The following is a 17,177-nucleotide window of genomic DNA, read 5'->3' on the forward strand; positions in this document are numbered from 1 at the left end:
AGTAAGAAGGAGGTTTAACTGCAAAGCACAAATAAGTGGCTTAAACAAGGTAGAGATTTATTTGTGTCTCCCAAAGAAGTCCAGAGATAGACTGTCCAGGACTGGTCTGGTGGTTCCATGGTCATCGCAGATCCCAGCTTCTTCTGTCTTCCATCCTGAAGATCGTCTCACAGTCCAAGATGGCTGCTGGAGATTCAGCCATTATGTCCACGTTTCAAACAAGAAAAAGCCAGGTGAGGGTCTGGAGAAGCACAAAGGATGAGCCTCCCAACAGAGTTAATCATTTAAGGAGCTTTCCTGGAAGCACCACCAAATGACTTCTGCTTACACCCCCTTAGCAACCGTTAACTGCAAAGGAGAATAGAAATGCAGTATTTCAGCTGTACACACTGTCATCCCCAATAAAATATGGGCTCTGTAAATTAATGGGTTCAGTAGAAAGGATAATGGATATCGAGTAGTGAATTAATCATGTTTCTTATTTTCTGTATTTTATCATGCTTGACATCTTGGGGCCTGGCTGACCCTGGGAGGAACTAACCCCTTCCCAACATTAGTTAATTCCTAGAAATAGTAAACACTTGCCCATGAGCATGTCTTTAATACACAAACCAACCAATCCTGATTCCACACCTGCCATCAGCCTCCTTCTATCAGGCTCCTGCAGTCCAGAACACTATTCCTCTACCCAAAATCACCAGGTACCTGGAAACTAGGGACCACCCCTACTGCCCAAAGCCTGGTGAAAATTATTCTGTCCCACAAAAAACACAATAAAAGCTCTGTTGCACATTTCTCTTCATTCCTTCTGCCTTCTGGCCTACCCTGGTGCTTCTCCACGTGGTTCTAATAGGGTGGCATGAGAATTCCTCTTAAGAACTATAATAAACCCTTCTTTGAAGACAGTTGCCTTTGTGTCTGTCATCTTACCACACCTGATTAACACAAATCCCTGCTACATTGTAAAACAGGTAAGCAACTGGAAATCTTTCCCATAATATGGTTTTCCACAACAGAAAGTTGGAATCTTGGCAACATTCGTTATGTTGTCTCACAAAATGTGCTTCAAAAACGTCTGGCAGAAGAAACTAAAGTCACTCTTGTTTTGACTTCTCTTCTGAGCTCCACTCATTAATATCAAACATAAGCTAGGAAATCTATGATAAAACTATGTTCAAAACTACTCCTGATCTTTCCTCTTCTCAAATCAGCTCCCACATTCACGTTTCTTAGTCTCAGCAACAAAATGTCACTATCCACACAGCTGCCCAAGCAGCTTCAGAATTCTCTCTTAGGGCCTTTTCTCTGACCACCAGAACCTACTCAGTCTCCAGCGCATCCTGGGCAGGACCTACGTGTTATTCTTCTACTCAGTATCCCTTACCCAGAGCCCAGCACGGGATCTGGCACGTAACTGTTGTACAGTGAATGAATCGTGAATACCACCTTCCCCTCATGTTACCTATAATCCCCACTCTGCTAACCTTTCTAGGCTCCGTCAGTAGCTTCCTAACTGCCTGCAGGCTTTCCCCCTTCTAGCCCTTCACAGGTCTTCACTGTTCTTTCTAAAGCACAGTTCTGACACATCCGTTTTAAAACATGTGGCTCCCCACTGCCTAAGTCCTCTGAAAGCTTTCAAGGCATTTTATGATCCAGCCTCAACCCCTTTTTCGTGTTTTATCTTTCACTGATCCATGTACTTTTACATTTCTGGCCCTTTGTTCATGCTGTTTCCTGTGCTGAAAACTAACCTAACTATTCTCATCTGTGCCTACAGGACTTTATTTGTACCATTACTACAGTACTCCTCACACCGCAGCACACTTTGTACATGGGCTCCTGCTTCTGTCCTCCCCACCCAGCCCCCATCATCCTAGACTGTGAGCTCCTTCAATGCAGGAGTCCTGTTCTACTTATCCCTGTATCTAGCCCCATATGCATGCATGGTACAAAGGAGGTACCCAACTGACTTTTGAGTTTAAAAAGATGCCCAGATTAAATAGCCATGGAAGATTAAAAGCAAACGAAAAAACACTATTTGGACTATGTTCTCAGTAATCCATAGACATTAACAACAACAAAGGCCAAGTACAATAACCTAATCTAAAGTTAGTAAGTATCCTATGAGACTTGGGGAGGTGGGCATGGGGACGAAAGAGATATGCCTTGTTTAAAATAACTACAAGAGAAATAATGGCCAGTATGTATCGAGCACTTGATTCAGTTAATATGTGCTAAGTAAGTTATATGCATTATTTATTCCTCACAGCAGGCCTATACAGTAGGACTACTATTTTCCCTGTTTTATTCACAGAAAAACAAAACAACAAAAAATCCAAGGTAGGGAAAGTTAAGAAACTGAAAAGAGGCCCCTTGGCTGGTTAAGTGCAGCAGATTCAGGCTGTCTGACTACATAGCCTTAACTGAATTGTCATGAGAAGCCACCTTTCTTCTAAACAGCAGGTGTAGCAGGAAAGCTACAAAATGTTGCAGTGTACAACTGTACGGACAAACAACACTCCAAGGTCCCAAAGCATGGCAGAGGGCAAATGGATGAAGAAGAGAGACAAGAATTTCATTATTGTGACTGCATGATTTGGACAGCCTAAAAAGCTACACACCATCCTATCACAGATTGTGGGAACAGCACAGAGGCAAATATAGTTTGTGAGAAAGGACTGCAGTGCCGTTGACACCTGCCAGAGTCTCATTCTCTGAGAAGTAAGCCTGTCAAATTCCTGAGCAATCTTGCTGACAATTTCAACCCTCAGTAGGAAGGAAACAATTGGAGGAAACAATGAGAGGAGCAGACACTGTGACCTATTTTAACCAGTAAAGAAACACTGCTTGATAACAAAGAAGCAAGAGAATAGGTAAAGATAACTTGGTAAAGAAATTAACTGCGACTTACTTTCCCGGAGGATCATCAGACTGAGAATAAGAAAGAATAAAGAAGTAGAGGTATTTCTCCCTCCCTCCTAACTCTATCCCAACCAAAACCTATTATGTATTGCAACTCCCAGTATGACTTCGATGCACCCCCAGTGGTCAAAAGTTAGCCGTGGGTGGTTCTGGATGTCCTGGATGGCAGGGCTAATGGAAGTGGGAGGCAGCGGGAAGCAAAAAGTAGGCAGAAAGCAAAATGTGAACTTCACATACCTAAACTCACACTTCAGGTGTGCCTCTGATAAGCTGCAGGACTCTGACATGTAACTTAACCTCTCAGTTTCACGTTTCCTCATCTGAAAAATCAGGATAATACCACCTTCTTAGGGAAACGGTTAAATGAGATGATGATAAAAAGCACTGAGCTCAGGGCCTGGCACCTAAGAAGGACACGATAAATGTCAGGCGCTAATACGGTAATTATTACCCTGTAAGAGATTCCTCTATAACTCATTAACTTTTCTACAATGATCTGCTTGCTGTTACACCCACCAAGCTTCACAGCATATAATGCAAACCCTGACAGAAAAATAAGTCAAGTGATTCTGCTCTCATTTTCACATCAGTGTTTCAGTGCAATCTAACAAACCAACATTTAGAAAGCCCTATAACGTCACTGTGCTAGGCCAAGCTGGATGGGGACCAACGCATCGTTTGAGTAAAAGACAGCCCTGCCTTCAAAAACTGCATGGGCTCTTTTGGGAACACAGAGAAACTACCAGTAATTTCTCCTGAGTTGCAGAAGTCAGGCTGTAACCCAGCTGGCAATGACAAGTAATCTTCAAAACAGCCACAAAAACATGTCTTTGGTGTTAGGGATGTCTGTGGATTCATTGTCCAATATTTAAGAAATGAATGACTCTTTGAGAACTGTGTTGGCAGCAAACAGTAGATCTCACACAGGATGGTCTTTAAAGACAGTCACTATGGGTTACATACATGTATTAAGAGAAAAACAAAAGAAAAAGAAGGGAAAAAAGGTGAATGAAGTATCTAAGTATGTAATACTAAGACGCAGAAGAAGGGGGTAAATACATGAGATTATCCTTCTCATCTCTAATACAAGAAGTAGTACGAGCTGAAGGTCGATCAGAAATGCAAGCCTGACTTGGAAAGGAAATAATGGAAAGTCTTTCTTTCCCCAAGTGAACACAGTTTTTTTTTTCTTATTATAAAAATAATATACGTTCAATGCAAAAAAAATTAGAATACATAAAAGTGCAAAAAACAAGGAAAATCACACATAATCCCCCCATCCAAAGATCATTACACAACCTTCTGATGTTTCTCCTCCCAGACTTTTCTAAACATATACTTTTATCAATTACTTCTTTTTCAAAAATGGGGTAATACCACACATGCTGTTTGATACTTTTCCTCCCACGCTTCTACGTATATTCATCTTTCCACCTAACACAGAATTCCAAAATCAAAGTCAAAGGACAGTTTTCCAAAGGTATATTCCCTGACACCGTAACATGAAAAAGGGAATGCAAGACGCAAAACCTGGCCTAGGAGACCCCTACCAACGGTTCCCACTACCAAATTCCACACATGCCCTCCAAGATCAGCGTGGGAGGGGTACACAGTTTACAGCACAGGGGGCAGCCCAGATGGGAAGGGCAGAGTTTGGGCTCAGGCAGCCTGCCCGGCTGTGGACCTCGGGTCTGCAGCATCACGAGCACAGAGGCCTCTGCACCGAATACAGCCTCTGAAAGCTCTGCTGCCCAACCTCAGAGCCTTCAAGGAGCTCCAGCAGGAGTGTGCAGAAGCCTCCAGCTCGAAGGGATCCTGCAGGGCACACCTTTCTGCCCCTGCGCCCTAGACTCAGAGTTGCTCTAGGCTGGTGGTTAAACAGTTTTGTTCACCACATTAGCTTCCCAAAGCACACTATTTGAACAGGAATACTAATGTGCATCACTTCTCACAACCTTTAAGGAGTGTAAGAGTAGCTTTGCCAAGAAAGAGTGGCCCAAAGGTCAATTTTATCTACATTACATTCTGCTTATGGAATGTGGCACAAAGGAGTGAGGACTACGTCGCCAGACAGTTTGAACATCTGCTCAGGGAGCAGAGTTAACGTACTGATTAATGGTCCCAGCAGCAGGAAAAAAAGACAGCCGAGAGGAAGAAATGGCAATCACTTTTCTACTATTCCTGGGCAGGAAGAGAGAGAAGCTAAGGAACTCCATCCTTCCTTGACCAAAGTGCACTGTAAGTACGAAACGCTGCTCCAGTGTTTGTCCACAGTGCAGCATATGAACTGCGAACCCGTGACAGTCCAGCTCGCAGGCAGAGAGAAGAGACGTGAGGTCTGCGGCACATGGAAACAGGCTGGGCCGGAGGCAAAGCTGGAGCCCAGGTGGCTAGACAGAATGAGAGACTTCCATCATCGGATCCAGACACTGGCTCAGCAGCAGCCAACTCTGAACAGCTGCCACCAACTAGCAGGGAGACCCATGCAGATCTGACACAGACTTCAACAGTACAAGACACACTAAAAAACCCGAGTTTATTTAATATCCATTGGGTAGTTACTAGAACTCTGTAATTTCCAGACTCTTACCATGAAAGTAACTCTGTACGTGACCTGTATATGTGCATCAAGGAATCATGTGGAAAAATAAAAGGAATATGGCATACCTGAGGCTCTACCCTAGGGAGGCAACGTCGAAGGCTGTTTAGAGGACTCCCCCACATTCGGGATGTGACTAAAAGATAGCGGATGGGGCTTACAAAGAGAGAAAAGAGTGGAACCAGAGTCCCTGTGGCATCACCTGGAGACAAACTACTTCAGCCCTCTTTATTATTTTAGGTTTTTACTGCTGATAAAATCTATTTCATAAATGCTACTAGTGAAATTTGTCCAAAAACAAAAGAAGTGAAGAAGATAGTTTAGTCCTGAAGCTGTTTAGGTTAGATACCAACCACTGTTCAGCAACCCCTTCCAGTTTGGGCTAAAACTTAATATCCCATTGGGATCATTCATCCGTCACCATTTATCAGGTGTCTATTCTGTACCAAGCACTGGTTAAGGTGCAGGTAAACAGAGAAGATACAGTCCTTGCCATCTAGTTTATAGGGCAAACAGTAAGAAAATCATTATTCACAACCATGGGATAAATGCCTGGCACAGAGTGAAGCTCAACGAATACTCAGTGGCTGAATCAATACTGTAATAGTGTGCACAAAAACAGGGGGCATCCCAAAGGACACTTATCCCTTTGCCCTAACACAGATGAACCTGACAAGCTCACTATTTTGTACACTTGTACACAGAAACCACCCTTAAAGAATAAACAATTAGCTACAAAGGTCTATGAGACAAAAAGGGGAAGAGGAGTAAGAGTCAGGAGAAGTCTTATCACTCATTTTATATAAAAGAATATTTTAATTCTCGTCCTTAGGAACTATAAAGACTATACATGATTTGGAAATGAGACTGTACCAAACACTGGCCAAGGGAGAATCGTCCACTCTATGCCTTCTCTTTGGTCTGGTCACTCAGAAATATAATGTTATCTGTAAAGAAATCAAATCATAAATATTATTTCCAGAACTCTTTCTCATTTAATTGTTCCTCTCTAATACATACTTAAGTGCTGTCATCTAACAGGATTTTAGGAAAATTCCCAAAATGTGAAATAACTTCTGCTATGGTCATGAGAGGCATATACAACAGGCACCAAAGGAGCCAGAAGTTGGGGCTTCGGCTACGTGACAATTGAGACCTTGCTAGAAGTGTGGTGTTTCTTGTCTTCCCTGAAGACAATTATAACTGCTCCACAATAACTCTTACAAAAGAACTAGTCACAAATTTCAATGCCTGCAATGCTCAGATAGACGCCATGAAACCAGGCAGCACGTCCGCACACAGAAGAGCGTCCAGGCATTACATTCCACACACTGGAGGTACGGAGAAAGGATGGGGTCCAACATACGGCCCTGTCAGCAAAGACAAACTGTCGTATGTCTTTAAGTAGGCTGTAACACTCAGACAGAAGACATTCTGTTTTTAAATTTTAAAACAGATTGACTTTTATATACTCATTCTTGGGAAAATTTTTACTAATCAATATTACAGAGAGAGCATATTCACGCGAGAACATCAGACACTGTGCTTAAAATGCTGTCCAGATGGAGTTAGTTTAGGAGGAGCAAAGGAAAAGAAGTAGTACTTCCTGTACAGCTTGAAAAAATCCAGATTCTTGTAACTTTAGAATTATTCAAAAAGTGGTTATTACAATATTTACTACAGTCTTTTAAAACAGAATATTTTGATACAGAATGGTTATTGCAGAAGAGATTCTCTACTGACACCACACTGTAAAAAGGCAAGAGTGCCATCCGCTGGTGGTTACTTTTACGTTAAAGACATGGATCCCTAGGAGAAAAAAAAGGACGAAGCAATCAAATTTAAATTTAAATTTCTGAGCACTAGGTGTTTAATGCAACTCATGAATCATTGAACGTTACATCAAAAACTAATGACGTACTGTATGTTGGTTAAGATCTATTCATTTTTACTACCGGCCATAAATCTGTTAATTGCTCAATTAACTCACCCATGCTGTGAATACTAGTGACAAGAAGAAAACAAAATGGCAGATAATCGTTCAGATTATCTGAAATAGTTCATATTTCTATTTAGTGGTTGGCTTGGTTCAGAACAATTCATACAATCCAAAATATGCCCACACTTTTGGTTAACAGTGAAATATGAAAGTGTTAAATGTTTCATAAATGTGAAATTGATAAATTGATAAAGATTTAGAAATGTCAACTATTTTATTAGAAAGTTTGGCTTTCCACTGCTGAAATCATAGGTGTAGTTCTATGCCCTATACAGGCCTACAAAAAAGTTTCTGAGCAGGTAGTTATCTCTGGAGATTTGGCCCAAGGACGAAGAGCACATAGAAATGAAAAATACTGTCAAGACACCCAAGAATTATGAAATCAAAATGGTCAGATAGGACCTCATCTAAGGTCTGATAATGAGGGCAGAAAGATAACTGACGGTTTTCAAGGTCAATATACCTCAAAAAAACCAGTAAAAAAAAAATGTACTTTTTATTATTTATAACAAATTATAATTTATCCATATGGTAGAGTGATTAAGACATGAACTCTGGAACAAGGTAAAAAAGAAAGGTAAAAGGAAAATCTGTCAACTAAAAGAGACTTAAGTTCTCAGGGGTCTAGCCTCCAGAACTGTGAGAAAATAAACTTGTGTCATTTAAAAGAAAATAAGAACGAGACTTAAGATACATATAAAGCATGTAAGATAACGTATGGACTTGTATTTATGAAGCAAGCAAAGAAATTTAAACGCTGTGATGTCTGGTACAAAAATAATTTTAATAATTTCTTAGTATTAGGTGTGATAATAGCACTGTAGTTATGCTTTAAATAAGAATCCTTATCTTTCAGAAATACCTACTGGAAATATTTATGGATGAAATAGTCTGTCTGGAATTCACTAGAAAATAAGTGAGGAAAAGTGGGCTGGCGAAATAGAAGAAATAATACTGGCCACCAGTTCATAACTGTTGAAGCTAAACGACAGAAGATTTTTTTCCTACTTTTTTATATTTGTGTGTGTTTGACATTTTCAACTAAAAAAATTTTATTTTCAAAAGATAGCCAATTTTGGCATATCTCAGAAGTGCATAACACTGAGATCTTTCTTTCATTTCTATGTACTTATAAAAAAAGGTTTCTCAATGTTTACATCCATAAAAACTAATAAAAGAATAGAATTAATGTTTAACAACTGTCTTATTTTAACAATTTATCAAAGAGGTAAAAAAGCACCATCTCTCTCATTAAAAGATGCATTTTCAATAAAATTTCAGTTTTCATATTTATATACTAAAATTGCTTTGGTACCTTATGTTCTAAAAACAACTGTAATGATAACCCAATCAAGAAGAAATGTGACATTTATAGCCTTAATATCCCAGAATTTTTTTATTTATTTATTTTTTTTAATTTATGTGACAGAGAGACAGCCAGCGAGAGAGGGAACACAAGCAGGGGGAGTGGGAGAGGAAGAAGCAGGCTCCCAGCGGAGGAGCCCGACGTGGGACTCGATCCCGGAACGCCGAGATCACGCCCTGAGCCGAAGGCAGACGCTTAACGACTGCGCTACCCAGGCGCCCCTATCCCAGAATTTTTTAAAATATTTTTAAATTTCTATTTATATATATATTTTTGTTATGAATATAATAGGATGAATAATAAAATATTCTTAACTATACAATATATACTAAGATACAATTCTTAGGAGAAAATGGAAAAACAAGTTCAGAGAAAAAGAAACAACATAAAATTTCCAAATGCTGAAGAGCTTGTTCATGCATTTTTTTTCAAGGATGATGGGTATCAAACTGCTATGGTATTTACATCCATTAATACACTGCAGAGTAAATTCTCATGTCAACTTAAACATGTGCGAAGGGCTATATTTGTTTCAAAATTCTTGTAGAATTTTCAAGAAAGTTTGAAAACTGTGCTCTGGGAGGTATCTTCCTGACCTTCTTTAAGCTTTGCATGTCCACGTTTTCTACGCTGTTTTGCATTTTGTCTAACGAGAATAGGAACTTAAAATCATCATGAATAATTTTTTAAAAATTATCATGTTAAGGACCAAGCAGGCTGTGAATAAACCTGCACAAATGTCTAATTCCACTCACAGTAGTATAACTCTATCTTGGCACAGGCTTCCGCCAGTGTAGGCCATGTCCTCGAAGACATTAAAGTTTTTCTCACTTCAAACAGTTAAGTATTGACACAGACGCTCTACTCTAAAGTTACTTGTGAAATGAAACTCAGTACAGAGACGACGTCCTGAAAGATCAGGAGAATGTAGACACTCACAGCAAACCCACAAAGCAGACTCACAATTCTCACGTTGAGCTGCCTGACAATCTGAGCATCAGTTCTCAAAGCCCCTGTTCAAGTTACTTACAAGCAGCCAAGCTTTTAAAAAGGGGAAGAGGCAGGAGGGAATAGCTATTATCACAAGCTTCTTACCAGCTATGATTGTTGTTGCTTGTCGCCTCACATTATTTTTATCTGTGTATTCGCCATAGTCTACTTTCCCTTCTACATAAATTCGGGACCTGATAAAAACAAAATTTACAGTTTTCAGTCTGGAGATTCTCATCTGTTTTACAAGAGAGATCAGGTGAGAGGCAGTAACAAGTACACACTAAGGATGAAACACAGAATCACGCGTAACTTCATTTTTGCTACTGCACCTCAAAGGTCAACACTGGGAGTATTAAAGGTACCGAAACAGAATGTCCACAGAGACTTGGCACATCCAGGTAAAAAGGACAATGTCCTCAGCTTTAAGCTGACAGCAGTCCTCATGAAAGTTTAAAAAGAAAAAAAAATGACTTTAAGACCATGAAATGGAACCGAGCAACACAGTGGCATCCTTTCAATCTCTAGGATTGATTTCCAACGTGTCCTTTTCCCCCACCTTTGATTTTGGACTCCCTGACAGATCCACTGATTTTCACTTATTGTTCAATTCCTTTTCATAGCCAGATTCAGGAACTTATTTTCTCAAGGGACTTAGATTATTAAAATTCAAAACGGAGGTTTTCAGCTTAATATTTCAATTAAAGTTAATTACTAAGACCATTTCTGCACTGTTTAGAAGGCTGAACTACAAGACAACCATAGCTGATTTTAAAGGGTAGAAAATTCACGCTGGCATCAATTTTCAGAGTCTACCATCACCAAAAAAGCACAGTATAGAAAGTAGGCAAAACTGGTAAAATGATTGGGTGCCAAAAGGAATACACACAAATTTATCAATCAGTGGGTCAAATTGCATACAGACATTTTCCTTGAAATTTCTTGTATTTATATGTGTGTGTATATGCACAAATTCATACATACATGCGAAACTCTGAAAAGTACATACAAAAAAGGCACACAGTTATTAGAAACAAATTCTAGTTATTCCTAATATTGTTTTTCAGGAAATACACTTCATTTCTATAAGACAAGTACATTTCTAAATATATTACCTATGAACACAACTGCTGTTCAACACACCCTTTGTCCTTCTACGGCTTTGGAAAAGACAGTTTTTATTTCAAGGATTCAATTGGATTCAATCAATCCAAGCATTCCAAAAGGGAACTACGAAGCTGATACAAAATTATCAAATATAACATAACTGCTATGAACACTGCCATAATGCCTCACTGTGTCAGGCTTCAGACACTCCAGGTCCTGTACTAAGGACTCCATAGAGATGCCGAGAGGCGACACGGGAACTCCTAAAAGCACGTGTTGCACTTACTCACACGGCACTCAGTACACTCCGCCTTCTCTCTTGTCGCATCTGCTTCTATGTATGTACACCCTTCATTTGCCCTAAACGATAAGTTCTTAGACAGCTAAACCATGTTTTATACACCTCTGATTAGTCACACATGGCAACACACCATGCACAGAGTACTAAGCTCTGAATAAATATCTCCAGTTAACAGAATTATTAGTAGGATAAAGGAGTCAGCCATTCCCTGAGAACACCTGCTACCAATTTTTTAAACTATAAGATTCAGTCTGTAAGATTCAATCTATAAGATGCTTCCTTCCTCAACTTACCCCTTTTTCACATACTGATATGCCACATCTCTGAGGCCCGGGCGGAATACTGATATTCTGTGCCACGTTGTCTTTTGACTGACATCACCTAAATCACAAGAATAGGAAATGTGGTTACGAATGCCAGCACACAAACACCAAAAGACAACATGCCCACCAAAACCAATGTCACAATTTCTAAGAGAAAGGAACAGAATTAGAAAGTTTCTTTCTAAAAGTAACTCATCACTGATCAACTAACTGAGAATAAATAATGTCTCTTTATTGCTGATACGATGAAAACCCCAGTCTTTTATACTCACCCATTTGGTATGCTTCATTCTCCCCTGACCGCCACATCTCATTCGTCGCTAGAGAAAATATCGTGACTGGGTTTTTCCCTTCCACCTGTCTCATGACGGGGTCCTGACCCACTCGCCCAAGCAGCTGCACACGGTTCAGAGCTGAAATGCAGTGTGTAAATAAAATGAGACTCAGAGAAAGGTCCAGAATGGGAACAGCTATAAATACTACCTCAACTTTGATCTCAGCATTAAACAAAACCCAAGTTCTAAAAGATCAGAGGTAAGTTGGGGCAAATAAAGGGAGGGTGGGAGTGAAAAGAAGTGTTGGCAAGAAAGGAGAAAATGTTCTTAGTACCCCACAAAACAAACATTAAAATCTTTATCTTAAATTCTTTAAAACACCTTTTTTTTGAAAAAACCATATGGTTAAAAGAACAAATCTGAGATCCGAAAATCTTTATAAATATGAGTGAATATTTCTGTGAAAAAACAGCTTGCACAAACTTTCACTCCCTCAGCCAAATAGCACATGACCTTGGAAGACTGAGATAACCAAACAGGACTCAAAGAAATCCTACGAGGCCCCTCAGCCTGATGGGGCAAGGTCAGGAGCAGAGAGGCAAACATGAGCCAAGGGCCTGAGGATTAACAGAGTATAAACCAACTAGTGCACCTCTTCTACGTGTTTAAGAATATTTGTACGTTGCTATAAATAACATACTTTAAACTTGGAAATTAGCTACTACTTACATCTTTCAAGAACCAAGCTGCTAGCTATTTCAGACTCACGTCTTACAAACTGATGAAATACCTAAAGTGGAAAAAATGAGTAAAACGGCTTTAATTTGGGAGGAAAGGTAAATGCAAACAGAAGACCTGCTTACACTCAGTCACCATCAAGTCGGCAGCTCCTATAGCACACATCCCCAGAGGACAAGCAATGCATGTCATGTGTTCCCCCCTCGCAGCACCAGGAGGACCACGCAAACGCTTGAGGGCCTTGAGGGCCGACCACTCCAGAAGCCCAAATGTACGAAATCCTAGACGACAAGCCCAGGAAAGTTAATTTAGAATCCTCTCCTGTTTCTTTCTCGTGGCAACCCTCCTGATTATGGTGCTTCCGTGGCTGCACACAAAGGGTAAAGTCAAATATATGCTGGAAAAATTCATGCTGTTGATAGACCAAAGGCAAAAGTCTAAGACAGACAAACTGGATTCTCTAATAAAGTACAAAACTAGGACTACTCAAGTCAATCTGTCAGAGGAAGGTAGTAACTGACATACAATAGCAGCAATGACACAACAGCTGTCACTAAATACCAGCTGAGTGCTTTACCTCTACAAATTAGTCCTCGGGACAAACTGACCAACTATGTAAAATTTCCCTACTTTAGAGACCAAAAAAAGGGGGAAAAAAAAAAAGAAAAAAAGTTTAGAGAGATTAAGTAACCTGCCCAAAATCCTACAAGAAATAACTGGTGAGACGCCTGGGTGGCTCAGTTAAGCAGCTGCCTTTGGCTCAGGTCACGATCCCAGGGTTTTGGGATCGAGTCCCGCATCAGGCTCCTTGCTCAGCAGGGAGCCTGCTTCTCCCTCTGCCTGCTGCTCCCCCTGCTTGTGCTTGCATTTGCTGTTTCTCTCTCTCTCTCTGACAAATAAATAAAATCTTTAAAAAAAAAAAAAAAGACAAGAAAAGAAAAGAAATAACCGGCAAGTTGTGCCTAGAACCCAGGGCCGTTTGACACCAAGGTTGCCACTTTTCCCACTGCCCTCTGCTGCCTCCTTTGAAGACATTCTGTTCAAGGACTCCTGCCATGACAGGAGCACACACCCTGGGCACGTCACTGGTTTCAGGGTTGAGAGAGCTACCCTTGTATCAGAAAAGCATGTGACAAGTGGTAGCACTGTTAATATAAAAAGCAGATGTCCACCAACCAAATGAACACCCGTTCCTGGGGTAGTGCTGACTACGGAATCTTTTCACTATGTTTTGGGATACGGGGTGGTTAAGAAATAAAGATGGAGTCACAACATAGTAAAGACTCAAACAAACTAGTACTAGTATCATGTTCTAGAAATGTGCTAATTGGAAGTACTCAGGTGAGCCAGGGCTCACAAGTCTCAGAATAATAGGTCTCACTTGGGAAACACAAAAATTAAGACCTACTAGAAAAGCAGAAATAGGGAAAGATTTTAACTGTGATAATTTTTAAAATTAAACTTTTAACTCTTTTATATATCCTAACACTGTAGTATTAAGACAGCAGTAACTCTTCTATGTTCCACATTTCAACACACATACACTAAAAAATGCTAAAACTATGTACAGGTTAAAGTGGGGATCCAAGAATACAGGGTCAATTCTACAGCTGACTGGGGGAGATGAGAACAGGTTTCAGAGAGGAAGTCGTTCTTCATCAGTCTTAACAGGATGGGGAATGAGAGAGGTGTTATAAAGAATCCACAAACCAAACTGTAAGTGAGGAAAATGGGTAGTCTACGCTGGCTGTGGGCTGGCTAGAGTGTCTAGAGAAATAAGGAGTCAGACTGGTGGGAGTGAGAAGGAATTCAGGACATAGTACATTTGTGGTGACATGATGACTTCAGCTGCACTCTTTAGTACAGGGAGATGCGGGGGGTGGAAGGTTGACAACAGAGGAGGGAGATGGTCAAAAAAGGAACCACGTGCGCCACAGAAAACGGCTGGAAATGATTCTCATAGTCTTTAGATCATTAAAGACATTAAACGCTAACTGATCTAAATGCAAGTAACATGTTTTAAAAAATTATGACTCCCATTATATATGTAAGCTAGAAAATTTTTGTTTTGTTTTAGTGAGCATCATTTACACAAGTAAAATCTGTCCCAAATCCTATCAAATGAGTACATAAAAGTAGGTGGGCTCAAAGGTCTTTTGCCTCTGCAGTCAAAAGCCTGAAGAAATCTGATCACTGTGGTTGATAATAACGCATCTCAACACTAATATGGAAAAGTGATTACCTGTAAAACAGGTCTTCGAAACATGGCTTCTATTTGCTTTTCTTACAATCTAGTCTTTCGTCTTCCCCCTGAAAAAAAAAAAAAAAACAAGAGAGAGAGATAAATATTATATCTTAGAGCAAGAGCCCAAATTCACTAATCCTAAATTCCTAACTGCATTCATAATTTTTATGCAGTCCACCTTGCGACCATAAACGTCAACATCCCTGCACATTTTACGAGGACTCCCGCCCTCAGAAAAAAGTTTTGTTTTTATCCCCTTTGCCTTCCTCTTCCTCTAACACATACAAAAAATACTTTCTGATTTATACCCATCTGCACTCCACAGTCTTCTCAAATTTCATTAAAATGCAAGCCCCCTTAGAGCTGGGGTTTACGTCTCATTCATTCACTGCCACATCCAATACTGCTAAATCAGTTCCTAACACATAGTGAGGATTCAGTAAGTATTAGTTATCACCATGGGACTTAAATCTGAAACTTATTGCTGCAAAAATTACTGCTTCCAATCCCGTTAACAAACCGTCGAGATCCCTGGACTCCCCAGCCTCAGCGCCGGGAGAGACTGGCGCCCTTTCTCAAAAAGGAGCTCCTGAACAGCAACGTAAAGGGACTGGGAAGTGGCAGAAAACCCTGAAGTCCTCCGCACGGGTAAAAAGAGAAGGGCCAAGACACAGACACAGCACCACCCAGCCACATAGAGCCGCACGCACACCTAGCGAAGAACTCGGGGCTCCCTCCCTCCCTCACCGGCGCTCTAGCGGGTTCAGCTTCCAGCTACGCGAGCACTTCCGGACACAGAGCGGACGCAAGCCTCGCGAGAGGAATAAGAAAACGGAAAGTCTGCTGCGTGCGGCGTAGAAATGCTCCCGCAGCACCGCGGGAAGCAAGCACCCTTGATGTGGTAGTTCCGGGAGCTTTTTGCCGGACGGGAGCGGATAAGGCAACGCCGCCGAGTGGTGAGTCGAGCTCGTTTTAAGTTTCTAATGAAATGAAATTATTTGAGAAGCTTCCCAGCCTGGACCAGGAGGGGGCGAGGTGGACGAAACGAAGGCTAGCTCGGCCTCAGGGAAAGACTGGAAAGGTCCAGGCGTGCTAAAGCAGGAAGGAGACCAGAAAAAGAAGTAGGCTGAGAGCGAAAAATTCAGGGGGTGCCAAAAATTTTGGCGATCAAAATAATAGTTTAAGAAGAATGAGGATAATATTTTAAGAATATGTTCAAAAAATCTGTGAACAAAAAACCCCAAAATTTTAACTAAGTATAAGTTCTGAGCCATATTGAATCCTGAGGCACAAGAAAAAATGGACGTTTTTACATACACCAAAAAAAATTCCAGAACATTAAAGTACTTGAATACCGAAAATCTGAAGAGAAGGTATTTTAAAACTCACAACGTTAAGTTTAAATATTTTATTTACACCAAAAACAGAAGTCACCGTAGTTTTACTTTCCTGGCTTTAATAGAAGTAAATTAATCAAAAATCTACTTCTTTGCTTATCTTATTTCCAGTTGCGGGAATTGCCATGTCTGACAATTTTTCTTGACCAAGTTGCAATCTTAAATAGTTTTAACTTCAGCTTACTGATCTTGTTTTATTTAAAATTCTGATATTTTGTTCATTGTGGATCTTTTCATTAATTTTAATATTTTTAAAATATTGCATTAAAGTGCCCTTGATCTTCATTGCTATGTTTCTTGGCACCCCTTAAATTTTGCCTCATTCACCCTAATCTTGCTTAGCAATACCCTGCTTAGCAAGAGGGTATTGGGGTCCCGCAGATTGCAGGATACAGGCCAGAGGTGGCCTCCCCAGGCCTCTCTTCTGTTGGTCCTTGTCCTGTCCAACTTCTAGAAAAGGAGGGTACCCTCCAGATCATTCTAACAAGCAAATCGCCTTCTTGGGACCGTACTTAAATGCCTTCATTGGACCATTTTTGCCCTTAAAGGAGAAAATACGAACTACTTAACATGGTTTCCAAAGCACACCTTAACCTGCTCTTAAAAGTCTGGCTTAGTTGATACGCTTATCTCCCATTTTACCTCTACCTTCACAATATTTAGCTCCTGAAACAGCATGTCATACTGCCTGCAGGCCTTGCACAGGTATTAATTATCCCATACCCCGCCAGCTGTGTTGCTACTGTCAGCGCCCTCCAATGATTTCCTGTTTAAAAGTCTCACTTCTACCGTCTCAGTCGGTTAAGCAGTTAGGCGTCTGACTTTTGATTTAGGCTCAGGTCATAATCTTAGGGTCCTGAGATCCAGCCACACCTCCGGCTCCGTGCTCAGCCTGCAATCTGCTAGAGATTCTCT

General features: G+C 40.6%; 1 protein-coding gene across 7 annotated transcripts; it reads right to left on the minus strand.

Annotated features, from left to right (window-relative positions):
* Nucleotides 1-36: 36 nt before the first annotated feature.
* SSBP1 (single stranded DNA binding protein 1) lies at nt 37-15,715 on the minus strand. 7 transcript variants are annotated; one of them, XR_015723799.1, is made up of 9 exons: nt 15,578-15,663; nt 14,863-14,930; nt 12,612-12,672; nt 11,880-12,020; nt 11,578-11,665; nt 9,982-10,070; nt 6,395-6,468; nt 3,160-3,242; nt 37-186 (listed from the first exon to the last, which is right to left on the minus strand). XR_015723799.1 is itself a non-coding variant. In XM_087860783.1 (8 exons), exons 2-7 carry the CDS (start codon nt 14,884-14,886, stop codon nt 6,425-6,427), a joined length of 447 nt encoding a protein of 148 aa, XP_087716909.1. In that variant the 5' UTR covers nt 14,887-14,930; nt 15,578-15,663; the 3' UTR covers nt 37-183; nt 6,395-6,424. The 7 variants fall into 7 exon arrangements, 6 of the variants coding, with proteins under 6 accessions (XP_087716909.1, XP_045648444.1, XP_087716908.1 ...); XM_087860783.1 differs by lacking the exon at nt 3,160-3,242 and having other exon boundaries at nt 37-183; XM_045792488.2 differs by lacking the exon at nt 3,160-3,242 and having other exon boundaries at nt 37-348.
* Nucleotides 15,716-17,177: the final 1,462 nt, after the last annotated feature.

The sequence above is a fragment of the Ursus americanus genome, chromosome 3 (genome assembly GCF_024610735.1).
Source record: "Ursus americanus isolate L20-20 chromosome 3, mUrsAme1.1.p, whole genome shotgun sequence".
Classification (NCBI taxonomy): domain Eukaryota; kingdom Metazoa; phylum Chordata; class Mammalia; order Carnivora; family Ursidae; genus Ursus; species Ursus americanus.